The sequence below is a fragment of the Rhinolophus sinicus genome, chromosome 2, assembly GCF_057876585.1.
Source record: "Rhinolophus sinicus isolate RSI-liver-muscle chromosome 2, RSI-T2T, whole genome shotgun sequence".
Taxonomy (NCBI): Eukaryota; Metazoa; Chordata; class Mammalia; order Chiroptera; family Rhinolophidae; genus Rhinolophus; species Rhinolophus sinicus.
The window spans coordinates 152,959,243-152,986,365 of record NC_142502.1 but is presented as its reverse complement, the minus strand read 5'-3'; the positions used below and the strand labels follow the sequence as shown (position 1 = coordinate 152,986,365).

The window sequence follows — 27,123 nt, the reverse complement described above, 5'->3', positions numbered from 1 at the left end:
CACTAGAATAGCAATCAAACACAATACACAAAATTCACTGCAAGGTAAAAAAGTATGACTCCCTGAATAACATACTTAGCACTTTCTAAATTACTCATCCTAAAACTTACAGTTCATGCCCTGCATAGGTAAGACAAAAATCACACGTTTGATATCTCGATATGATCCTATTACTTTTGAAAATAAAGGATCCACCCTGTAAATTATGTTTTTATTAATGCTAAAAATATATTTTAAGTGGTGCTGGGAATTAGCATGTAAAACACACTTCTTAAAGACATAAAAGTGATGTCAGTGCTATCGTATATATCCAAATGTTCTTAATTACCTTTGGTACATATGGATCCCAATCTATGTACCCTATATTATCTGTAGCCAATCGAGCAAAGAGATTTACTAGTTGCTGAAAGTAAACAGAACAAGACAGTTAATACATTTGTTGTTGTTTTTAATGTCATACATAGTCACATTCCTTACTCATTTATTATTTTCAGCAATCCTTATTAGCATACCTTAATATAAGGTTTATAACTCAGTTTTTAAAAATCTCCAAATTTAAGTTCTGATTATTGTCACCCATTTAAAAAATCAATTACAGATAGAATGTTTATAAAAAGGGAAATGACAAAGCATCATCCACAGTGCAAACAGAAAAAGCAATTTAAATCCAATAAGCATGTAGAAAACATCCACTGTGGGTGCAGTAACATGCTAGTGAGGGCACAAAAGGAAACAAACAACAGGGCCTTATATAATTCATGCATTTCACATTATATGCGTATACTTCTACATACTGATAAAACCAAAATCAAGAAATGTCTACTTCTGCTGGAATACAACAAATAAAATTTAGAAAACAGATTACAACACTGCTAATAGCCAATTCTAGGAACTGAAGTTCCTTATCAAATGATTTCACGTATTTATTTTCAAAATAAAAAGTATAGGAGGAAAAAATAGGATACTCACCCCCTCCCACTGTGGGAGATTTTGCACTGAAACCCAAAGGCCAATTAATTCATCAAACCAAAGTCTGAAGAAGAAAAACATAACAACTTATCAATAGCAAGTGATTTATAGAAAGTGGTTCAAAGCCAGGTGTCCTTTGTATTTTTTAATCTATTATTCCTACTGATAACTATACAACCCAGAAAAAATAATACTGAAAGTTACAAAGTTAATGCAACAAAGGACTGTTTTTGTCTGAATATTCCAATTTGTTTATGTTAAAAAGACTAATCTCATACAACTTTTTCTTCATTATTAAGTACTTACTGTCCACCCCCACCTAATACTGTTTATAAGTTTCTCCTTCCTCTCCCTCCTTTCTCACTTGGTAATGTTTTCATGTTACTACCTGTTCTTGCAACTCTCCCTTACTTTCTAGTCTTTAATAAGCCAATTAGTAATTACATCATTAACTAGCACTGTAGTGAATGTTCCACAAAAGAAAGGAGCCACAACGTGTTAGGTGCAATTAAATTATAGTAGGAGAAATTATCTCAAATTAAAGAAATAGAAAATATAGGGGCAAGAAATGGTTTGAATATTAATGAACTTTTAAAAATGTCAAAGAAATTAAGTTTTTAGAATTTTTGAATTAAAATTAAATTTTCATAAATATACAGCAATATACAAAATTTCTGACTTGACAGAAATAAAAGATTTGACATCTCACTACAGAAAACATGAGGGGGGATGGATTAAGCATGAATTCATAACATGGTAATAATTTTTATTATCCTTCCAGCCTTTTTTCATACCTTTTTCTTTTTTTAGAAAAGTACAGTCCAAATATTTTTCATTCTAGAGTTTACTATATATCTACAATTATTTAGAAAAAAGTAGTTCTTAAAAATGGTGCAAGGACAAGAATAAGTTAAAAAAAAAAATTATGAGAGACCCAAGAAAAACTACACATGCGGATTAAAACAAAATTTTAGGAAAACACTCTTCCTTTTCTCTCAAACTCTATGCAATTTAACATTTCTATCACTGCCAATTTATTGATATTTTCCACTCCTTTTTGCATTTATTATTCTTTCTCTCGATTTCTGAAATTAAAGTCCTCATCTCATCTGGCTTGACATACAAGCATTATTCTATTTACAATCTTACATTTAACTATTTTAGCCTTCATACACTTCAAATATAGTAAACATAATGGTTGAGTTAGTAAATTTTTTTTACTTAATATGACTTTACTAGCTTGCCTATGTATCTGTATTTTTTGCTGTATTCTAGAATTCGTCAACATATGTATATACTTACTTATAACCTTTATGATGAAGCTCTGGAGGAAGGGAGGTAGGAAGAAATATTTCAAAATAAGTGATAGCCTTTTGCATTGTTACATCAAAAGGGCACATCAAAGGCCGCCATTCTTCTAGCATCTCCGCTGTCGCGTCTGCTGGAAAATATCTAATAAAAAAGAAGGTTTCGTGTATCTGATCAGTGGCTATAAGCTCTACATCACCAACATATGATTGACAAAAAAGGGCGAAGAGGGGAAAGGATTTCATAAAATACATCACAGATTACAAATGTCAAGTTAGCCTAGAAGAAACACACATTTTTACAACTACATACTCTGACACATTTAGGATAAGGTATATTTTCTTCGTGTCTATGGGACTTAGAAAAATGCTATAAAGTTGTAAAACTCAGATAAAATACAAAGTCACTCAGATTACCTACAAACTTAAACATGGTTGTTGTAATTTTCCTTCTTGTGTGCTATGTAATAGTAACAGAAAAAAATCTTGTCATAGAGAATCCAGTCTATGTAAGAAATAGATAATCAGTGAAGAGAAAGAGAACATCAATCTCTAAGTACCTTGGGACAACCCATTTACCCTCTTCACTGGACCACCAAGTGCTCCTGTACACAAGAGAGGACTGACTGCACTAGAGGATTTGACCCCATCAGCTCTAACATTCTACAATTGCTATGAAATGGGCAGAAGCATTCCTGGGGTAGAGAAGATTTACAAAATTAAAATCTGAAATGTGCACACACACACACAAATCAAAGGTCAATGTACAACTTACCAAATTATGGGGTTTAAAATAACAAAAAGCATACGAAAAATTCTGCTTTGGGTATGGCCAAAAAGTTAGGAAACTCTTTCAAATACAGTTTTGGGTTTGGCCTACACATTGTATTATTGATCCTATTATATCTTTATACATCTGTGTAATTGGAATCACACTTCATTCCTTTCTGTGAAAACTAAAATTATGTTTCTGGGAACATTTCTTCTGAGCCATCACACATTTGTGTGCTGCTAGGTTGCACTGTGCCACAGGTTAGAAGGTCTTTTTAAAGAAGCAGGGCATATTCCTCCATCAAAACTCTCATGCATCAATTCCCCTTCATAATACTTCAGAGCCAACTAGTAGCCTAGTGATTCAAAATAAAAGCTTAGGTGTTCCATGAACTACCTAACAACCTAAAACCCAGTAGGTACCTCAGTGATGCACAAGTTTTCAGTGAGCAAACACAGGCCAAAAGAGTAACTGCCTAGTACAAAATGACACTGCTCCTTGGTGGCTTGACTCAAGTTAAACCTTAAGACTCTTAAAAAAGAAGACATTTTATATCCTGAAAATGCATTTGCCCATGACTGAGTAGTACAGTAGGTCAGCAACAAACACCTGATTTATAAAGTAACTTTAACTCATATTATAAGCATATGATAAACATAGGAACTTCCACTCAAAAGAATTCCCTGCATCCACAGCAGGACAAGTAGTCTTAGAACAGCCTGATAAACATGAATGAGACAGGTCAAGTCCAAAGAACTTAACTTTAATTAATCAAAACTAAATTCTACGCATATTCATCTTTAAACATCAGAATAATGGGATATTTCGAGTCAAGTATTCTAATAAAAGAGGACATACTAGAAAAACAATGTATGGATCACCTTCTTGTTATTACTCTAATGCAACACACTTACAATGCTCATTCTGGAAAGTATTTTAGATCTAAGTGACAATACTCTCAAATAACCTTTCAAATAAAGATGATTATACATAAATTATGGCATTCTTACTTTATAATGGGTGACTGACACCCACACCACTTAAAAATTTCTCAATTTATAAACGAAATCTGAAAAATTCAGTGCAATAGTTGGCAATATGTTGTGCCCAGTGACTAACATCACAACATCAGAAACTATACCTTTAATTTCCTCTTCAAAGCATACTAAAGATGGGGGAGAGCCCACAAAAACAAGAAGCTTTATAAATTGAGAAGCTACTTACGGTCGGCAGCTTTTCACGAGTGTTTTGAGAACATTTTCGACAGAACTGGAAGAGAAAAAAGCCATTATAAATTAGGGTGGTACATTTTAAGAACACATCTAATTTAATTAGTAAATATCTCCAAGATCTGTTCATAAATTTAAGTATTACCTGTGTACATACAATAACTAATCTTTTTCCTTCACACAGACAGAACTGTAAGGATTAACTACCTAAACTCTATAATCTACTCTTTCCTTTGCCCTCACTTTGCTCATTCTCTGCTGTGACCTAAAGGGAAGAAAACCAGGAAAAGAAGAAATTATTTTCAATCTCTACAAAGTAGGCAGCAATGACCCTACTTATCAATACATCAAAAAATATGTTCGGTGGCTTAACACTTCAAATACTAATTTTAAATTTTGATTCAAGTGCTTTTACATAAAAACAAAGACCAGACAAAATTTGGTGTGTTTCTATGAGCAACTGCCAAAAACTAGTTTTCTGTAACCAACTGATGAGAGTTCTATAATCCTCCAAGGTACTTTATTGCCACCAACAATTATCAAAAAAAAAAAAAAAGCAACAGCCATCTTTTAGACCAGCTGCTGTAAAAATTAGTTGAGTAACATTAAAAGCTACAACCTATTTTCCAACTTGTAGGTGGCTCAAGTGAATATAAAAAACAACAAATATTTGTCTATAAATTTATAATAAACAACTGGTTTAATGAAAGGCCAATATGTACTGGTTTAAACACACATAATCAGAATGGAATATTTAAAATATTAACTAGACCATAGTAAAAAGGTCAAATGCAAATAAATAAAACAAAGGGGAATTAGGTAATTTTGAAATGGAGTTTCAAATTAATGTGTGGCTACTTACAGTATGATACGTACAAGTAAAAATAAAGCAAGTCCCCAAATCTCAAGGAAAGAAAATTATGGGGGAAAGGGGTAACTTTCAGGCAGTGCTTCCATCTGATACTTTTTCATTAAGCTTCTTGAAATTCTTAAGCCCTGAAGTCTATCCAATTTCTCTTAAAGCTAAAGAACTAATCTTCAAAGAAATTCCAAGGAATAACACAAACCACGTAATCAATGTATTATATAACCAACAGAGGAAAACTATAATTTTATTACTTGAAGCAGTAGAAATCCTCTCTAATTTCACAACTACTCAGAAAACAATTAACTGAAGAGGAAACTGGGCTACAACTCATGAGATAATTCAAAAATAAAAAAGATAACGATATGGCCAGAAAGCCATCATGGAGCATTTTCTCTGATTGTATCAGAGTGTCTACCTTCTCTCATAAAACAGCTAAGCAGTTCAGAAACACAGATTTTAGTTTAGAGAACATCTAACTTTGCCTGGTGAAAACAAAAAAACAAACTTCTCTCCAACTACGATTAAAACTCCTTGAAGACCACGACTATAATATTTTTTACTTCTGGGCATTGTTCAAGTGTTTATAACGAGGCTATCCACTTATTTATTTACTTACGATGCTCAATAAACATTTTCTGACAAGGCAATAAAGAGCACAGATCTTCGGATCTTTTAGTTTGGACTGAAGAACCCCATTTAGAAACAAATTACAGAATTAATAGGCAAGGTTTAAAGAGCCATCTAATTCCAAACTAAACAGATCAACCTAAAGATTTTAAAACGATAATTCTAAAATGGTAAACTTTCTGTCAAAGGATACCAGTACAAGTAGAAGATCTATAATTCTACCATTCCTAAAGTTTGTGTTCATATTAACTTTTCATTTATTGTGCTGTTTCTGTGGCAACTCATTTGAGAGCATAACACAGAAAACCTATTTTCTCTGGTAACTATTCTATTCTACCAATAAACTTCCCTATGTCAAAAATGGTTCTACAAAGTAAGTCATAAAAAAGGCTACATACTTATGTTTTCTACAGTACCCTTCACTCTTCAAAATAGGTTAATTATAATACTTGATAGCTGTCACTTCACTCATAAGAGGAATAGGTATGTGGGAATATGACAGTTCATCCAAATAAAGTCAATTTCAACCCCTCCTTATATATAAGGACCGTAGCCATTGGATTTATGCTCTATCCAGAAAAGGGTACAATCTCTCTAACCTGTGATATCTGTATAGTGACCTTTTGTGATTCTTGTAATCTCTCAAGATGAAGGGAACAATGTTTCTGTTTAAAAATAAAATAAAAGGTTAAGGCTAGATGCTACTAGACTCTAATTTCACTAATTTTCAGAGGGAGTGAATAATCACTACATATGTTTCCAATTTTTGGAAATTTATAACACTAAAGTGATAACAAATCAAAACACTTTCTTTTTTTTTTTTAATTACAAGGGATCTACACAGGGACTAAGCTTTGGGTGGGTTTTCTCATACCTATTTCTTCTTAGTAAAGGCACGCTAAGTTGAAAAGAAAGCCATAGTATATCATGTAATGGTTCACAGCTTGGACTCAGAGTCAGACAGACTTGAATTTGAATATTAGTTCTGCTGCTTACTAGTAGTGCAAGTTGTATAGCCCCAGTTTTTCAATCTATGTAAGAGCAATAATATCTACCTCTCAGAAAGCTGTTATAAAAATTAAGTGAGACAAGGTAAAGCAGTTAACTGACCCAAAATTAAGCACAATAAATGTTAACTACAATTATTTCATACTTAGCCAAAATAAATTATATTTTAAGAACTAAATTTTTTGTGCTCATTTTTCATTTTGTTTTTATATTTTACTCCTGCCTCACGGTAGCTATTAATTTATGATTTAGAAATCACATCAAAATAGGAAATTCCTCCCCCAACTGCCACCCTACTTATTAAGGCAGAAAGTAAGTTCTTGTCCTAGTTCTTGAGCTCTTGTCCTAGATTTAACAAATGACTCTGTCAGTTTTCCTCTCTGGACTGCAATTACCTTATGATGACATTCTTTATGATTTCGCTATGATGACATTAATAAAGCAAATGCCAAATATGGAGCAGAGAGGCCTGAGGTAAGGCAAAGGCCTTCGCCTCCAATTCCTCCAGTTACTGAGATAGTAGACTTAGATAAACCTGGAGGGTTATGCTTCCTACCTGCTCCTCTTACCTAACTATCAAGCCAGTAGTCACTTCTAATCCAAAGAAATGTACAGCAAATGATATATCCAACATGAGGGTTGTGTGGACTGCCCACAGCCAGAAGTACTTTCACAGCTTCACTTGACAATCCTTCAACTAAAATTTATCTTCAGAACAGTCATACAGACTTTTTGATAAATGAACTGGGAAACTGTAACATTGGTATATTCTATATACTACCTCTGCATTCACCTCCTTATAATTTAATGGTAATGGCTTATACAGTATTTTCTTTTTGTAAGATTGTACTTAAGACTGCATCTAAAAGAAGTCAAATTTACCTGCTTTCTCTAAACCTAAACAAATCAACCATCAATTAGTCAAATACTATCCATCTTATATCTAATCTTTCATGATCTACTATTGCTTCATTAGATCAGCAAGTAGTCATTTTTCAGTCACTTCACACAAATTAGGGTCAAGATAATTTTACCATAACAAAGTTAAAATTGCTTTAAAAAGATCAGTTTCTAAAAAAAAAGATCACTGTAGTACAGAGACAGCTTTCAGAAGAAACACTATCAAGTCATTAACAAAAAAAAAACACAAAAAAACAGTCTGTAATTTCCAAATAAAATAATTTTTTAAAAAGCACACAGAATGTTCCTCAAATACCACGTTAAAAATCATATGGCAAATGCCATATGAATAATCATTTATTAATAAAACTGTTATAAATTTCAACAGGTCCTCAAAGAAATTACTTTCATCACATCATTACCATGTTAAACTCTGTAGCTAGAGATCATTCCTGAGCTACTGCCCTTAACTGAAGCTTAGAATGTAGTCACATGTGTCAAGTTCCTAGCAGAGGTTAAGAACATGTTATTTCCATGTGTTGATGGGGAAAATGAAAGATTTAACTGTTATCTTAAGGATAAGAGCACCAATTCAAATGGTCCTCTGAGAGATCAATAGAGAAAAAATGCCATCAAGAAGAAGTACCAGAAAAGGGAAATAACAGGGAAATCTTTCCAGAGACAAATAAATATGAAAAATGAAAGAGTTTAATACTATATGAGCCCCTTAGAACTATACATAAGAAAAATATATGTACTTAAAAATATAAATATACTTACTTGTATACTTAAAAAGTATATAGATATGCTTAAAATGTATTTTTTTTAAAAAGTAAATGCATTATCCAGGCCCAAACTACGCACAACGCAAACATGTAAACCTTTAACGCCAAACACAGAAAAAGTAAAATGGTAGTGATAAGACGAAATAAATTTATATACATAACTCACATATGAATTGTCCATGCCCATTTTGTAAAAGCTAATCTATGCATAATTTCCCACAATTTATTGGTAGCAATATCCTTCATTGGTGTGCTGCCTCCACTTGTAACTTGCAATACTGCTATTCCAATTAAGCATATGAGGTACTGTTTTATGAAATAAAATCATCCCCATAAAATTCAAATGCTTCTTTTATGAAGTAAGCAATTCTTATGTTCCTAGTATGAAGTTCACAACTACCTAGCTCCTTTCCAATTTTGATTTTTCTATTGAATAAAAAATGCTACACAATGTTTCTCCAGTAGAAAGTTGAAACAGATGAGAGTGAAAACGATCTCTGCCCCTGAGGCAAAAGACAAAAGGGAGAGGGCCGGCCCAGTGGCTCAGAAGGTTAGAGCTCCATGCTCCCAACTCCGAAGGCTGCCGGTTCGATTCCCACATGGGCAAATGGGATTTCATCCACAAGGTTGTTGGTTCAATTCCTCGAGTCCCGCAAGGGATGGTGGGCAGCGCCCCCTGCAACTAAGATTGAACATGGGACCTTGAGCTGAGCTGCCACTGAGCTCACGGATGGCTCAGTTGGTTGGAGCACGTCCTCTCAACCACAAGGTTGCCGGTTTCAACTCCCGCAAGGGATGGTGGGCTGTGCCCCCTGCAACTAGCAACGGCAACTGGACATGGAGCTGAGCTGCGCCCTCCACAACTAAGACTGAATTCAGGACAACAACTTGAAGCTGAGCTGCGCCCTCCACAACTAAGATTGAAAGGACAACAACTTGACTTGGAAAAAAGTCCTGGAAGTATACACTGTTCCCCAATAAAGTCCTGTTCCCCTTCCCCAATAAAATCTTAAAAAAAAAAAAAAAAAGAACATAATCATAATGGATCTTTAAAAAACAAAAGACAGAAGGGAGAGAGAAGATAAGGGAAAAAGGGAAGAGAAAGAAGTTTAATAATCCTTGCTCAAAACAATGAAACTTTTAAAATCATACTGTAATGCATTGCTCTTTACGCAGTGGTTTCAATGACAAACAAACAAGGTACATGAATTAAACATTTGAAAGACAGTTAAACGAAGCAACCTTTCACTTCTGATTATAAAAATAGTATTCTAAAAATAGTATGAACACATGCAGTCTGCTGACAAAACTGTTTCAAAATGTGTCAGAATACATCTAAGATGAAAATACTCAAAATATTCCAAAAACATGCCATATTACAGGGCTCTTTGAGGGGTTTTCTGAAATAAAATGTTCGTAAAAGGTTGTAATTTTAGCCTGTAGCCATAAACACTTGCTATACTAGGCGTGCTAAATAGAATCTTAAAAAAGTAAATTTTATGTTTTAAATGATTCCCTCTTAGAAACTCATTGAACAGAGATTAGTTCTGAGGAACAGAAAGCAAATGTACTACATGTAGCTCTCCAACTGGTTTCTCTAACATTTCTGCGTAAGAACTAAGACTGCAAGTTTCCTCTGATTTTAACATCAACGGAAGGGTGATGAAGCAAGTGCAAGAGCCAAAGAATTTGAAAGTCTTTCAAAGTTGAAGTTTTATAACTTTATATAGTGTGATCTGAATGGAAATAAGGTAACAGGTACTCCTTTCAAAGGTAGAGGTAAATATATAACAGCAAAAAAAATTACAGAAAATTAGAGAATTAATAAAGAATATTTACAGTCCTGAAAAATGTTTTAAGTATAATTTTTTCTACTTTTTTTCAGACAATTTTCTAATGTTGTCCTACAGTGCTGCCTCTCATCAAGCAAGAGTCTCCTCAAAATTAGTTTCAGATCCCCAGTATTCTTTCCGACCGCTTCAAATAGGAACACACTGTCATTTTTAAAAAGAAGCTGCATCAACAGAGCTGCAACTGTGCACTCCATTTACAGGAGATACACAGCCGTGTGTGTGAGTATTCCAAGCCACTGGACCAGTATGATTCATCTTCTTAAACAGCATTAATTTTAGTCAAGAGATATCTAGGAAAGAAATTTTTACTTATGGAAACATTACTTAATGAGCCCAATACAGATATGCATGTTTAAATAAAATGTAAAACTTCTAAGGAATTTCTCACACTAGGTCTCCTAATGAAGTACCTCAGAGCCCTGGGGAAAGAAAGGAAAGAGGTATGAAGTAGACAGGTTGACAGTACAGGAAAAACAATTGTGTTTTAGGAACCAGAAGATCAAGGTCTCAGAGATTTAAAAACAAGAAAAAAGAAAGCAGTTCCTCAACACGTGCTAGAGCAGAGATAAGAAAACAGGAGGGACTGATTCATAAGGCAGAAAACTTTTGATTACACGGATGCAAGATAAGAGATGGCAACCCCACAAGGCTCTAACCACATGTAGGAAGCATTTTGGAAATGCATGCGGCATTTTTAATTACCACAATCATGGGGGAAGGCTCAATGGACCTTTAGATATTAAAGCCAGGTATATTAGATAGCCTGTAATTCATGGAATAGCCAGACACAACAAAAAATCGTTGCAACTTTCAAATGTCCCACTGCATGGTTATACAAGTTAAAATTGTTTTAACTTAAAAGTTAACTGCTTTAAACATTAGATATTTTTAGCACTGTTTTAATGGACACTGTATCTTCTGGGAATACAACATGTAAATTGAACAAGGCTCCACCACTTTGTTTTGCTGAAAATTTTACCTAGGGTTATTCATTATTCCTGGAAAAAAATCACACCATCATGGCAATTCCAACTCCAACACTTGCAAGACCATATCCCTGTGTATGTGTAGTAGTTGCATGCAAATATGTAACTAAGACTAACAACTGTTTTAACAGTCTTAGAACAAGTGTCACTACATTGGCAATTAAAAGAGACACAAAACATGAGGATATCATAGAATTTCATTAATAATTTTGTTGTTAAAATGCTGTATATTATTTACTGTCATTCATTTGTCACATTGCACAATTTATGTTGTAGAAATTATATATTGCCATTATTTATTTTGGCATTGCTTGCTAGTTTTCAATCTTATTCTGACATTCTCCCCAGAAGTCTACTGCATAAATTCTCTATGATCTCATATATTAATGCTTCTTTCCCCAATTCATCTTTTGCCTCTGTTTTTCACACGCAAATAATGTTCAAAAACAGTGTTTCGTGATACAAAATAACTACACTACCCTACATTAACTACATAATTACTGTGACACTGTTATAAATAAGGTCAGCTGATCTATGAGAACACCAAACTTCCTTTTTTCCCAGTTCAGTAGTCTAAAATTAAAGTCATTTCCCTCTCTTTGGCCATATTTAATTAAGTCTGGTCTGTTATCCTTTATCCTAGCATTCATTTTATGTCCACTCAATGATGCTCTTTCATTTTCTTGTATGTCTTACACAGAATGTGTTCCAACCTCTTCTCTTTTAAATCCAAATATACTCATTCTAAACAGGGCAAAATCTGAGTACCATACTGTGTCTTTTAGTTTAATAATGCCTGCATGTTTGAAATACAGTTTTTATAATAAATTACTTTCCCATTATTCCTTTTATGATTAAGACATTATTTATATTTATTTCTGTCACTGAGTATAGATAATGAGTATAGGTAGGTCATATTATTTATGAATTTCATTTAAAAATAATTAACTACAGAATACACAAAGGGGTGCTGAGTTTGTTAAGAGTTGAGAATAACTGCTTGAAACCAAGCAATAATTTCAGCAAAGTCACACTCTTCTAAAGACCACGAACAGCCATGGTGAAACTTTTAAGGAACAAGGTTTCCACAAGAGCAAGAATGATGTGAAGCTTCAGGAAAAGACATGGTGATTAGCATAGTATCAAGAATGGGGGGGAGGGACGGCGGACAGTTAGCTCAGTTGGTTAGAGAGTGACGCTTGTAACACCAGGGTTGCCGGTTTGATCCCCACATGGGCAAATGTGAGCTGCGCCCTCCACAAGTAGACTGAAGACAACTACTTGACTTGGAGCTGATGGGCCCTGGAAAAACACACTTAAAATAAATAAAAGTTAAAAAAAAAAAAAAAAAATGTCAAGGTCACGAAAGGCAATGACTGAGGAATTCCTCCAGCATAAATGAAACCAGAGACATGACAATTAATTCAAATATGATCTTGGATTAGTTTTCAGATCAGGAAGGAAAAAAAAAAAAAGCAAGAAGAAGAAGAACCAGGGGAGGAAGTATAAGTACTGACTGACACTTAGTGATAAGCTTTAACAAATTTTCAGGAAAAGGCTGGTACTACTTGAAGAGGAAAGCCATAGGTATTTATTAATGACCACACAGGACTTACAAGGAAGTAGCTGCCTTTGCAAAAGGTAAAACCTGTCAGGGTGGGAAGTATGACACTTGGTTATGAAGAAGCAAATAAAAGACTTATTGAACAAAATACCTAATTTAAAGACTTTCAGATGCAGCCAAAATAATCAGCCAGGAAAATTTCAGAAAAATAACTGATTTTGAACACACTTTAAAGGTCTCTGAAATCTATGAAATGGTGATTCCAGTCCAAACTTCAATGGGCTCATATTTTAAATGTGCCCAATCAATCGAGTCTACACCGTGCTCCTTCCAGCACCAATAAAACTCATAAGGAGCATTTACAACAAAGCTCTTATGTTAAATTTTGGATTTTCATAATAAATATTTATAAAAACATATTTGAATATTGTACCATTTAGTTTCATGATGAATTTTGCTATTCTGATGGCTGGAAAATAGGTTCACTTGTTTTAACACATGAAATCTTCAGGACATAAATGGCTTCTGACCACTCTATTTGTGACCAATGTCTGAAAACCAATTAGGACCTAAGTTCAGGATCACTTAAGTCATTTTCTTTTCTACTTTTTCCATTTATGTCATTTCACTATTTACTTACCTATGACCTAAAAATCTCTTAAACTCTGCCATCTGCAGTAATTTTCAAAAAATTCTACGGTAAGGGTATAACAAAGGCTGCCCACTTAAGTGAAGCCTGAGGATTAATCATGGATTAAATGAACTGAACTGGGGAGACTTCAAGAACTAATGAAACAATGTAAACATGTCTAGGATTGAGAGAGAAACCACAGGAAAAAATCTTTAAAAACTTAATTTATAGAACAGAAAAAGGAAAATAATACAGGTGTATAAAATGATGCTCTTCAGGAAATGAGTACATATGTATATGACAAACAACTATAGGTAATGAGAGGAAACAACTATTAAAATTGAAGAAAATATTTCCTAAAAGTAAACTTCAATCATAAATAATTTCAGAGTATTTTAAGCCAAACATGCTACAATTGAAAAAATTAAGAACTAGATCACAAATGGACAAACCCTGTTTACAGGAGAAAAGTGATACTTTGCAGTCAAGCCTAAAATTACTATTAATCAAACAGGGTAAATCATCATATTATATTCTGTAAAATCAGAATAAAATACAAAATGTACCACAAACAGAGATCCGGAAGAGTTAGGATATATGTAACAAGAAGCCATCATCAGCCAGAGATTTATAACCTTAATATGTCTAAACATTACTAGAAAATAACACAAACTGAGGACTGTGTATTTTAATAGTTTGTGCTCTAAGAATAGTCAATCACCGAAACTGATGCTTCTTTGAGAGTGTGCCCTCTGGGATGTGGGTGCCTCCCAGAATGTGTAAGACTCCCCTTCTTGAAGCATTTGCTTTACTTGAAGAATTAAAATACACGTGGATATATTATGATGAATGCCAAATGTGCATTACTATTTTAATGACAAAATATTAGATTTCAAACAAAAATCTCTTCTTTCTTTGGTCAGTATGGTGATGTTATCTGTTAAAAGAGATATCTTGGTGAAAAATTCTTAAGTACACTTTTAGATATAGTTTATAGAGGGCAAAAATTGTTTTAGTAGTCAAGTTACATAGAAATAAGTATAGAAAATGTGTATTTGCTTGCTTATCTCAAATAACGCAGTATTTCTCAATTATGGTCAAACCCCTAAAAGCCCCCAAGCGCTCCCAAAGAAGTACTTTAAATGGAAATACTTACTTAGGAAACCAATTTAATCCCAGGTGCTCCGTCTTGGAATATAATATTCTTTCTACCATGTCATAAAGTGGTCTCCAAGGTAACTCTAAATCATCTCTTGAAAGAAGTTCCTTTTTCCTAATTAGAAAAAGGTAAACACACACATATATGAATGCACTGGTGTGTGTATACCACACATACTCCTCAGGAAGGACAGTTGCTAAATGTTGCTGTCATCACAGTGGGTTTTGCTTTCCCCATCCACAGCCCACCCACTGGCAGAACATGGTAGGTAGTAGGAACAACAATGCACCAGATTCTTGCTGTTGCTCAAACCCCAAAGAGCACCTGGTAAAAGGGGGCATTTAAATGTGTACCACCATCACTGTTGATGAAGTTCTTCTTTTCCCACACTACCTACCTATGGGGTAATGTTTCCAGCATTGTGCTGGGTGCCTTGGAATAAGCAAAAGAATAAACGATGCCTATCTTTCCAAGGACCGCACAACCTATATAACTAAGATAATTAATATAAATGAAACAATCAAACACATAGTTCAATGTGTGCCAGAGAAGAGAAGACTTCGTGGAGGAGACAGAATTTTAATTAAAAGGTTAACACATATAGTTTAAACTTATAAAGTTTTCTGCAATCTTTATCCAAACTGGCAATTTTGGACTTGACCTTCTCACCAAAGAACACTTAGTTCTCATTCCCTAAAACCTCTCAGGAGCAAACTAAAAAACCGTATCAGAAATCACAGGAAATTGACTTACTTTAACAAGTTGATCAAGAGACGGGCGAATCCCTGCATCATGCTGATTTCCAGTTTTGGAATTGATACCAGCTCATACAATAACTTGATAAAAAGAACATGATCTTCTTTGCTAAATTTTCTCCCATAAAGTCGAATATATCTGGAAGAGAAAAATCAATAAGGCCTTTAAAAATGGGTATGGTGACACATCCATGTTTATTGCCGCATTCCTCACAAGTAACCGTATGGAAGCAACATAAATGTCTATCGATACATGAATTGATAAAGAAAATGTGGTATATACACACAATGGAATCTTATGGCCTTAAAAACTAGGAGATTCTGTCATATGCTCCAACATGTGTGAACCTTGAGAACATTATGCTAAGTGAAATAAGCCAGTAATAAAAAGACAAACACTGCACAAATCAACTTATATACGGTATCTAAAGTAGTCAAACTCATAGAAACAGAAAGTAGAATGCTGGTTGCCAAGGGCTGGGGTGGAGAAACGGAGTTGTTGTTCAATGGGTATAGGGTTTCAATCATGCAAGATGAAAACAGTTCTGGAGATCCGTTGTACAACAATGTGCACACAGTTAGCAGTACTATACTGTGCCCTTAAAAATTAAAAGGGTAAATTTGTGTTTCTTACCACAATAAAAAAAATATGTGTTGTAACACCTTAATTTCAAATGGCTTTGATGTCAATCATTTGATATCCGCTCATCATTATGTGGGAAAGAATTATTCTGTATTTTAATTAAGAGATTACGAAATAAGTATTTTATTAACAAAAGGCTTACAATGATAATTGAATTCTCATTAATATTTAATGACCCATTAAAACACTGCTGTCTGATAGTTGTATGGTCCTAACTGGCCTTTGGTCATAAGTAACCTGAAGAGCTCCTCTGCCCCCTTTCCTTTTTTAAGCAAGGAAGTGCTCACTCAAGATAACGATCTACTTAGAACTCCATGAAATTACTTAGAAACAGCATAGCGTTATCACAACATAACTAAATAAGAAAAGAGAACAAGAGTACAAATATGTTTATATCTGTTTTAACCACAAGAAATCTTTGAAGAATGCATATAGCTTACTTAGAATCCTGAAAAAACACAGCAAGATACATACCCTATACCATGTTTCCAAGAAGTAACTCATAATTATAATAAAGTTACTATAAAAAAATGTAGTATTTTGTCTCGAAATTACGCATTTTCAATTTTTTAACTTTAGAGAACCAATGTAATCACAAGCATCAACTATAAGCAAATTTAAAGAAAATGTGTTCCAAAAAAGTAAGAATGACTCATCATTCTAGCATATTTAAGGATTCAGAAGTAACTAAAACTTAAGTAACCAAAACTTACTTAGAACAAATTACCAGATACTTACAACCATAAACTCCTTTGAGGAAGACAATTTTATGGACAATTAAATACATAAATCAACACAAGAGATATTTATTTTTCAGCACTTCCACAACAGATCAAATTAATCTTATGTTTAACTTCTAAAATTAAGATACCTGTTTTCTTTTTCCAGAAATTCTTCAAAATTCTTGGTCCACTATCAGCACTCTTTTTCTTTCTCAAACTGTTATGTATTTATTTAGCTCTTTTCTGTAGCTTCAAGGTATAATCCATGATTACATCTTAGTACTATGTGACAGGAGAGTATGGGAGGCAATGAGACTTGAGATACTGTTCTGTCTCTGCCAGTAGTTACTGTGAAAGTTTCTTAACAACTCAGGGCTTGGTAATGCAAATGGATTAGTGAAGACACACACAGAGACCTTAAGCCCAGGGCTGCATGAGGTTCTTCAAGCTGCTGAATAAACGATACAGCCTTCTAAAGCCTCCCTCAATTTCACTCTAAACTTAGAATTAAAAGCTAGAATCTGGACGGCCCTGTGGCTCAGGCAGTTGGAGCTCCGTGCTCCTAACTCTGAAGGCTGCCGGTTCGATTCCCACATGGGCCAGTGGGCTCTCAACCACAAGGTTGCTGGTTCAACTCCTCGACTCCCACAAGGGATGGTGGGCAGCGCCCCTTGCAACTAGATTGAAGACGGCACCTTGAGCTGAGCTGCCTCCCGGATGACTCAGTTGTTGGAGCGCATCCTCTCAACCACAAGGTTGCTGGTTCGACTCCTGCAAGGGGTGGTGCGCTGCACCCCCTGCAACTAGCAATGGCAACTGGACCTAGACCTGAGCTGCACCCTCCACAACTAAGACTGAAAGGACAACGTGAAGCTGAACGGCACCCTTCACAACTAAGATTGAAGAGACAACAACTTGACTTGGAGGAAAGTCCTGGAAGTATACACACTGTTCCCCAGTAAAGTCCTGTTCCCCCTGCCCAATAAAATAAAATAAAAAAATTAAAAAGAAAGAAAAAGAAAAGCTAGAATCTTTTAAATGGTAATTTAAAATGAAAACCCTATCGCTAAAATAACGGTACACACTTTAAAAGATAAAACAGAGTTCAAAGAAGCATTCCTTGCTTTCAAGTGGCGACTTTAGGCCTCACCAGGACTCCAGATGCCCCTGGGGTTGTACACTCACTCTTTCCCCCTTTTGGCTAGGATACTTCTATGGAAAAATTGGAGAAATGCTGCTTTAAGCCACTGAAATAACTACAGCCTGTTGCTTTTACTGCAATAGAAAGAGAACTGTGTGCTTAACATTAGGGACATAAAATTCACTAATTTATTACTCAATTTAGTCCTAATTATAAGAGACCAACAGGGGGATTTTAGAGGAACTAGAACTGCGAACAAAACTAGACATGTTAGTGGAATTGCTGAGAAACCTTTTATTTCTCCCTGTCAACCAGCAAATAGCTCTTGCCCACCAGAAAGTGGTTCTGCTTTCACATTTCTCAAAATGCAGTCCAAGATTTCTTCTGAAGATAACAAAAAGTACTAAAGAAGAAAATTAACAATTGGTCTTCATTAAACTTAAGAACTTCCTTTCACAATAAAACACCATTAAAATGAAAAGCTCAGTCAGACATTTGGAATACATATATCTGACAAAGAACTTACATCCAAATTACATACGAACACCTTCAAACCAATAAGGAAAAGACACACCCAATCAAAAATGGGCAAAAGACTTAAGACGCTTCTTAAAAGACAATATACAGATGACTAATAAGCATGAGAAGCATGAGAAGATATTATTATTCATCAGCAAAAGCAAATTAAAACCACAGTAAGGTCCCACTTCACACTCACCAGACTGGCTAAAATCTAAGTGTTAACAATACCCAGTTTGGGTGAGAATGTGGAGCAACTGGACCTTTCATATGTTAATGTGGGTGTATAAAGTGGTACAGCCACTCTGGGAAAACTGCTTGACGTCACCTAGTAAATGTCTATTACACATTAGACTTTAAAATGCATATTCCTTGGCTCCATCTTAAATCTAGTCCATCAAAAATATTGAGTGCTACATGCAACAAATAAGTTTTTTAATGAAATTTTTAAAAAAGGTACTGAGAGTGGAGAGTAAGAAGCTTCATTTTTTTAAAAAAAATTACTCCAGTAGGTTTTCCTGTACATTTATATTCAAAAATCCCACTAGACCAAACGTACAGGTAGTCCACTCCCTTTTTCCAATTAATTTTCACATTAAATTTTAGGACTAAGAATTACTACGAGATGTCTCAAAATACTTGAAAACCTTGGTAACGGTTATGATTGAACTTTTGAATTGAATACTTCTTAAACTATCCAGAATATACAGATGACAGGTCATTATGTTCCATCCTCCCACAAAGAAGGAAAAAAAAAAGTACACGATAATACAAAACAACCTACCTTTCAACTGTTTCCTCCTTACAACCTTTTAGTGTATTAATCCAATGTTTTAATTTTCAATCTCAAGAAAGACAGAGGAATACCAGGGACAGTAATGATTTAAGAAAACATACAATACTGTCAAGGTTTTTTCTGTTATACATGTTGAAGATAGGTTACTATACATTACAAGGAAATTTAAAGTAAAATATAAAATTATTCAACACTATTGAAATGAACAAAGAATTAGAGCTTGGCCAGAGGCTAAAAATCTTGGTTTTTCAATACAAGTTTTGTCATTCATGTTATTTTTCTTTAAGTCAATCAAATGGGTTTCTAATCCATCTAGATCCATCAATAAAGTAAAATTAGCATAATTTCAGAGGAATTTCAGACAATCTATAAATATAAAACATACAAGACACTTCGCAATGATATTTTACCTTAAGTAAATGCTTTATTTTGGGTAGTTTTACTCAGAAGACAAAAAATGGAATTTTAGCTTGAAAATTTTAAAAACTTGAAATAAATCATTTTTCTTAAATCCCACATCTAGCAATAGGTCCTAAGTAAAAATTCAGAATATCAAAGTCAAAATACCAGAAAGATTTTCAATGCACATTTGCAATAACAAAAATCTCCTCCCCCAAAAAAAAACTAAAAGTCTAATATAAGAGAATGGTTTGCTAAAGTGTAGCTTATGCCTTTAGACTATAATGCACTCTTTTAAATTTATGTTTTCAGAGAATTTCTTAGTGGACGTGAAATGGAATATCATAAAAAAGCAAGATAAAAACATATACAATATGACTGCAACTAAATAAAAATACGAGATTAAAAGATAAATGCAAACACCATAAAATGTTACCTCTGGGTGGTGAAATTGAGTGGTTTTCATGTTATTCTATGTACCTTTGTTTATTCAAACTTTTCTAAGGAAAACAGGCATTATTTTTTTAATTCAAATTAACATGTAAAAACATTTCATATCAATTTTGTTGTAATGTTTAAAATCAGGTAATCAATATTTCCACATTTCTACTATTAACCTGATAAAAATATCCCTTATCAGTGACTCCTAAGTCCTATTTAAAAAAGCATAGGAGTCAACTTCTATGGCTCTCACTAGCCAAAAACAACGTAAGAGTGTGAATCACAGTAATTAACTGCAATGGATGTCTAAATTCATAAGTTCATAATGATACTAAAAAATATAAACACAAACAAAAGAAAACCTCACAGACCCTACCTTTGAAGAATGCCAAGGAATTAAGTCATTACCTTAAAAACTGGTAAATAAAGAGAACCAATCAACCAGCAAGTCTGACACTCAGAAATTATACCTCAGGATAAATATATAGTTAGCGAGTAAACGTTTTGTAACAACTCAAGGTAATAAGCATGCAAGGTCCCAACGTTTCGCAATCGCTACTGGATGTAGGATGGCTACCAACCTCACAAAAACAGAGAACCAGGGATCACGCATTTCCTGATACCACCTATCAGTCTTGAAAAAGAAAATGAAATTTTGTGTGCTGAATAGGAGCAACGAAGTCAATCATTGTGTGTCTTTAACATTTCAATTTGACTTCAACTGAAGGTAATCAGAATTATAGAAGTAATAAAACTGACTTTAAAAGACACAAATATTGTGAGCTTACAGAAACTATGCCCTTTTCAATCTTCTATGGAACACTTGGTCATAAACTAGGCCCCAAAGAAAGCCTCACTTAATTGTAACCTGTGGGATTATTCTAGCCAAGTAGACTGATTATGATAACATATAAATTAGAAAATCCCAAAGAAGTATAAAAGAAAAAGAAACCAAATCATTTTAAAATACACACACGAATCTCAATAGCCAATATCACACTTAATTACCCCTCCAAGAGGCACTTCCTTTTAAATCAGATTCAGGACAATAATGACTATTCTTACTGTTATTATTTAGCATTATTTTGAATCTAGACTAAAGAGTAAACTAGGAAACAAGGATACCCAGTAATTGTTTCAAGAAAGGTAGAACTGTATGGTGTCAATGCTGTGATTATACCTAAAACATGTAAAACCACCAACTAAAACAAACAAACAAACAAACAAAAAAACAGACTAGAAAATCTGCAGAATGTGTTTTTTAAAAGCAGCAGCCTTCCTGTATGGGATCCAGATAAAAAATAATGGTGGTTGAAGGAAAACTGTTCCATTAATTCATAATACCAACAAAAAGATTAATTAGAAATTTCTCTAAAAGAAATGGGAAGGAATTACATTTTAAAACAATAAAATTGTACTAAAATGTAAATTATTTGAATAAATGTTGATATATATATATAGTGTCTTAATGCCTGGCAGCTAGGATTAAATGACAAATATTTTATAGCAAGGAATACTACCATGACCACTGAAATCCCTGAACAACTCCAAAATTTTATTTTAGACAGTAACTTCAAGTCCTCCTTCTACAAAAAAATGAATAAATAAATACACACTTTACTGTAGCTATATCAGTTCCTGTCTTTTCTTTCTGTTCCTAAGGCATCACCAAATTTTTTAAAAATTTTAAAGGCAAAATTAGCAGAAAAAACTAGAGGGTCAGGAATGAATTTCTTTGACTTTATTCCAGGGCTAAGTCCTTTGTCATTACACGTAATATTAAAAATGCAGATACAGCTTTGGACTACTAGAAACAGTGAGGAAACAGACAGAATGAAGGGCTTCCTCATAAACCCACCTTTCCTTCTCTTTTCAACTACCTGTTTGTTCAAAATGTATTTCTAGAGCAAAGGACATGAATGGGATGAGAGTATGATTCAAACAGTTCCTTTAAGCCAAGAACTCACCACAATCAAAGATGAAGGGACACATAGCAAGAAAACTAAATATACATTAAGGGGATGATACATTATTAGAGTTTTGTGATTCTTTTTATTTTAACCAAAGTTTCACCATTTATAAGTGATCACTGAATTGAATCTTGAAAAATTAAGAAAGCTGTCATCACTCTCAATAGGCAACCCAAAGTCAAGACAATCTGAGCCATTTGGGGAAAGAGGTGGGAAGAAGCACAGGAGACATCTCTAGGTAGAGGAACAAAGAAAGAACAGTGCACTTCTGTGGCAAGAAGGCACACTAAGAGACTGTTCCTTATTCTCCCATTTCCCTTCCAAAGAGGTCAAGCTGAGACTCAAGAAAGGGGATACACTATCACAAACAACAATAAAGGATATTAATTCCAAGGGACTGCTGGTATGCAACAAAGGCAAGTTAGGTGTTATCTAAAGTGGGAAATGTCTTGTGTTTCCATTCTAGTTTGCTTTGCAACATTATAACCAACATTGGATGGCCAGATTATTGATTTCAACACAGTAGCCAAGCAAGCAGGAAAGAACATGGTTCAACAAGTTTGCTGAGAATTCAGAACTGCTCTATGTTAACCCCTGGAGCAAGTAATTTAATCTTCTGTGTATTTGTAAAAACTGTGTCATCAGAAGGCTATGTGATGGGTAATCAATTAACGTACATGAAAGACATTAATTTCATTGTTCTGGAATGGGGCTCCAGGTCCCAGTTGTTTGTTGTAAGTTTCCCAGGTGTCTCACCACGTTGGAGAACCAATGCCCCTTTGCAGACTGACAGGGACACAATATATCCTTTCAAAAATCTATTTAAATCATTAAAAAATGTAATATTATCACAATCTGTTTCAATTTATATTTCTTTAATTAATCATGAGGCAAAACATATCTTAAGATGTTTGTTTACTATATAATTATTTTTTTGTGAATTATTTGTTCATATCCTTAGAAACCTATCCTTTAAGTTTTCCTCTTTATAAAGTCTTCCTTCATTACCAACCAACCAAAAATGCTATCTCTGTCCTCTCTGCCCCTTAACAGCAACTTGCACCAAACTGAGTACTTTTTACATTCTATCTCATATTATAGTTAGGTATGTATATATTACATTTCTTTAGATGACTGAAAGATACTTGTTGTCACACCTCTACAACACCCATTTAGCCCTCGGCTCTAACTAGAAATGAAACAAAGTAGACATTCTGAGAAACATTTTTTCAACTTACTAAATATACAAGCAGATCTTGAGGAATATACTGGGCTTAAGTAATTATAGCTCACCTGGGGCTAATTCTCCCTCCTTCCTTCTGCCTCCCCCCCACACTCTGGTTCAAGTCTTATTTCTCAGTCTAGTTGTGTAGGACACAGCTCCCTGGCCCATGCTGGTATTATGAGCATTTCGCATCCCCCGGCTGAGGCAGTGGGTCACCAGTCATCCATCAGCCACTCACAACAGCTCATGCCAACCTCTAGCTGCTCATGGCAGCCCAGCTCCAGGGAGAGCCGTTGTTCACAACCTTAGCTGTAGAGGACACAGCTCACTGGCCCACGTGGGAATTGAACCCGCAACCTCGGTGTTGGGAAAACAGCGCAGCAACCACCTGAGCCACCGGGCCAGCCCTATAGGTTTATTTTTAAATGAAAGTCTTGGTCAAACTCCCCGGTGCAACCAATATAATCTGCTTTCTTCTCTAACCTTCTTAACCTTGCCCCCCTACCCCTTTGGGTTATGAAACACTAAATCTTCCTTAACCAAAATGCTTCCCTCCACTTCTTCGGTTAAATATATACTTTCTTTTGAACCCAGTATTAAAATAGATCTCATTCTAGATTTGTTTTCTCTATTTGACTGTAAAAGTAACAATTCCTTAGAATTGCATAATGCTTTGATAGTTTTCAAAGAACAAAAAAATAGTTGATTCTAACATTACTGAGTACCTATGAATATATACAACACTGTACTAAATGCTGGGAGTGGAGGCAAGGAGAGATAAATATGGAAGACACTGACCTCAAGAAAGATCACAGCAGAGAGAAGATATGTACACAAATACTTCAAAAGCATGAACAAGGGATGGAGAGTCTGCACTGAAAGGGAAGAAAAGCTGAGCACAGGCCAAATACGGCAGTGGCCAACCTCAGGATTCCAAGTGAGAGTATTTATAGTATGTGCCACTTTTAACATACCCGTGGTGATCTCAATGAACTAGTTGTTGTTGTTTTATTGTTTGCTTGCTGCTGCTTTTATTGCTATGTTTACAGTATGAATGAGATTCTGATCTAATTTTCTACCAAAGTTGGAAACAGATTTGGATTTTGTATTAAAAGTAGAAGGGGGGGTTCACTAGAAACGAGTCTCACTTGACAATAAAAGTTAACTCCCAAGTTCCACAATAAGGCAGGTTTGGAAGTGTGCGTATTTACTAATAAACAAGCATCCCTTAAAAAAACAAGAATTTGCTTCCATTTCGCTTCAATTAAGAACATGTATTTCAAAGACAATTTTATTTTACAACACTGCAAGACCACTTGGGGAAATTGTTTTTAAGTGACATTCAGATCTCAGAAGAACTACTAATGGTACTGTTTTACTAATTTTTCTCACTGCCTCGATAGTGTGTTAAAACACACTGGTCAGAGTGAGATTATTTCTTTTATTTTAGGTGATGGACTTAGCATTCTTTTCTTTCCCCAAATTTCTTGATGGATTTACACACCTTACCTCATTTATCCTAAATGAACGGAAATGCGCACTATTAGAGTACACTAGAACTTCCCCAGAGGGCAGAAATCTTCCACTGATATTCAAGTGCCAAAAAGTGCCTGGCCATACAAGGCACTCAAAAAATATTTTATTCAAGGACTCCTGCCTTTACCACTTTGTATCCAGCTTTGTCTTAACCTATGAATATCAGTGCCTTTGTTTTGTTGTTGTTGTTTCTAATTTAATTGGGGAATACTGGTGAACAGTGTGTATCTCCAGGGCTTATCAGCTTCAAGTCGTGGTCCTTCAATCTAGTTGTAGAGGGCGCAGCTCACTGGCCCATGTGGGAATCGAAGCTCGTGCTGTATCCAACTGAGCCATCCGGCCATCCTAGTTTTTTAAATGACACAATTCAAGGGAGCTCTTGTTACACCAGGATTGATTCTGTATCTCCCAAGTTAAGTGTGTGTGTGGGGGGGGGGGGGGGGGCCGGGGGGGGGCGGCGGGGGGGGTGTAAGAAAGATGGATGCCATAATATAAAAATGTTCCTTAATGAGCTTTTTTTCCACCTATGTCCATGAGGTCTATTTGTAGTAAACCTTTGACAAAGCAATGCAAATGAAATGGAAACTTTTAAGTAAAATAACAAATTTTGCAAAGAAGTAACACTTCACGGGGTTGATCAATGTGATAATGGATTATTGCTCATTTTTTAAAGTCTGATAATGATATTGACTTTTTGGGTTTAATTCCTTTTCCTTTAGCGCTTCATACTGGAAGCACTTATGAATAAAATAATGCTTCAAAAATAGTGGTGGGGTGGTAGTGAAAGGAACAGGATAGACCATCAAGTCGATAAATGTTGAAGACGGGTGATGCATACATGGAGTTCATTATATTGTTTCCTTTGTATATGTTTGATATTTTCCATAACAGAAAAATGTTTAAAGCCAAACATATAAAGAATAACATCCAGTTAACTAGTGAAGAGAAAACTGACCAAGTATTTTAAATGAATGATTAAGAGAGGTCCCTGGAAAATGGGAAGGGCCTCAAGTATTGTGTTTGTGCGCGTGTGTGTGTGTGTGTGTGTGTATGTGATATTGCTATGAAAAATCAAGTGTGTGCATGTGTGGTGATAGGGAGTATATAGGAACTGTTCTGTTTGTCCTATTTTGCTCTGAACCTAAAACTGATCTAAAAAATAAAGTTTGTTAATTTTAAAAAACTGAAGGTGAAGGACAGCTTATTGTGCTGAATAGCACAATACAACTTTGTCAGAAAAAATTATGTCCCCAAAATCACTTAATACATTTATTTTGTTTTTCTATGGAAAGTCATCTTTCTCATCACAAAGAAACTTTGGTTCCCATTTGCATGTGGTTACAAAATAACAAAGATAAATCTTTTCTACTACTTTCTCTAACTGGTTTTCCCTGGTGAATGTGGTAATTTGTCACGATTTCAAGATTCTTTAACAAATAAAAAGTATTTGCATGTATTGTGTACTTCACAATTTCAACACTCAAAACATTAGATACACTATTAAGTCCATCATGTCACTGGGCAACTGAGGTTCAGTGGTTAGCATTTTCTTTCTTCGCCCAAACAGAGATAATATGAATTTGGGTGCTCCTGTGTTCACATTATTACTTTTCCCAAGAGGAGGGGAGTGTATTTGATAACTCATATCTTAACTAAATTTAAGTTTCCAGTGGTTATATAATCAAATTAAATACAATATGTAGTTTCAATGGGGATAATCCAACTTCTATCCAGGAAAGCTACATACAGCTCTTAATAATAAACAAGAGAGCTAGTTTCAGTTGCAAATGAAATGATTCATCAGTATAATAGTCATTTCATTACAAAACAGCACAGACTATAACATTGTAACAAACAAGGGACCTAAATTTGCTTCATAATACACCAAGCCCACACACTTCACTAAAATCAAATTTGTTTGAAAAAAAAAAGACAAAAGAAAAGATCATGAATGGAGTAAGCCTGTAGGAAATAGTAGGCCCGTTCACTTGCTGCCCCTCCTTTTCCCCTTCCTTCCTCCAGACCAATTTCAAGGAACACAGAGCTAGCCTAGAAAGACCCTAAGGGCTAGTCCAGTGAAGTTTTTCAAACAATATGTGTTGGAGCCCTGAGCAGGCTTCAGGGGGTTCTATTATCAATGAAGTGTTAACACAGAAAAAATAATCAGTGCAGTTTTACTCTACTTAAGGAATCCAATTTTGTGTTTAAGATTTTGCTTTCATGAAACGGTCCACTGCTAAGTTTTTAGTTTGAAAAAACACTAATAATTTATACTCCCATTTTCCTAAAGCTAAGCGAGTTTAAGGAAAACCAACACA

General features: G+C 34.7%; 1 protein-coding gene across 1 annotated transcript in view; it reads right to left on the bottom strand.

The window, feature by feature from the left end:
* Nucleotides 1-27,123, bottom strand: part of PSME4 (proteasome activator subunit 4) — an 87,760-nt gene that overhangs the window by 57,403 nt on the left and 3,234 nt on the right. The window contains exons 2-7 of the mRNA XM_019719483.3: nt 15,412-15,552; nt 14,656-14,772; nt 4,273-4,317; nt 2,272-2,421; nt 970-1,033; nt 329-403 (exon numbers count right to left, since the gene is read on the bottom strand). Coding sequence (XP_019575042.3) covers nt 329-403; nt 970-1,033; nt 2,272-2,421; nt 4,273-4,317; nt 14,656-14,772; nt 15,412-15,552 — 592 coding nt within the window. The remainder of the gene's footprint in view (nt 1-328; nt 404-969; nt 1,034-2,271; nt 2,422-4,272; nt 4,318-14,655; nt 14,773-15,411; nt 15,553-27,123) is intronic.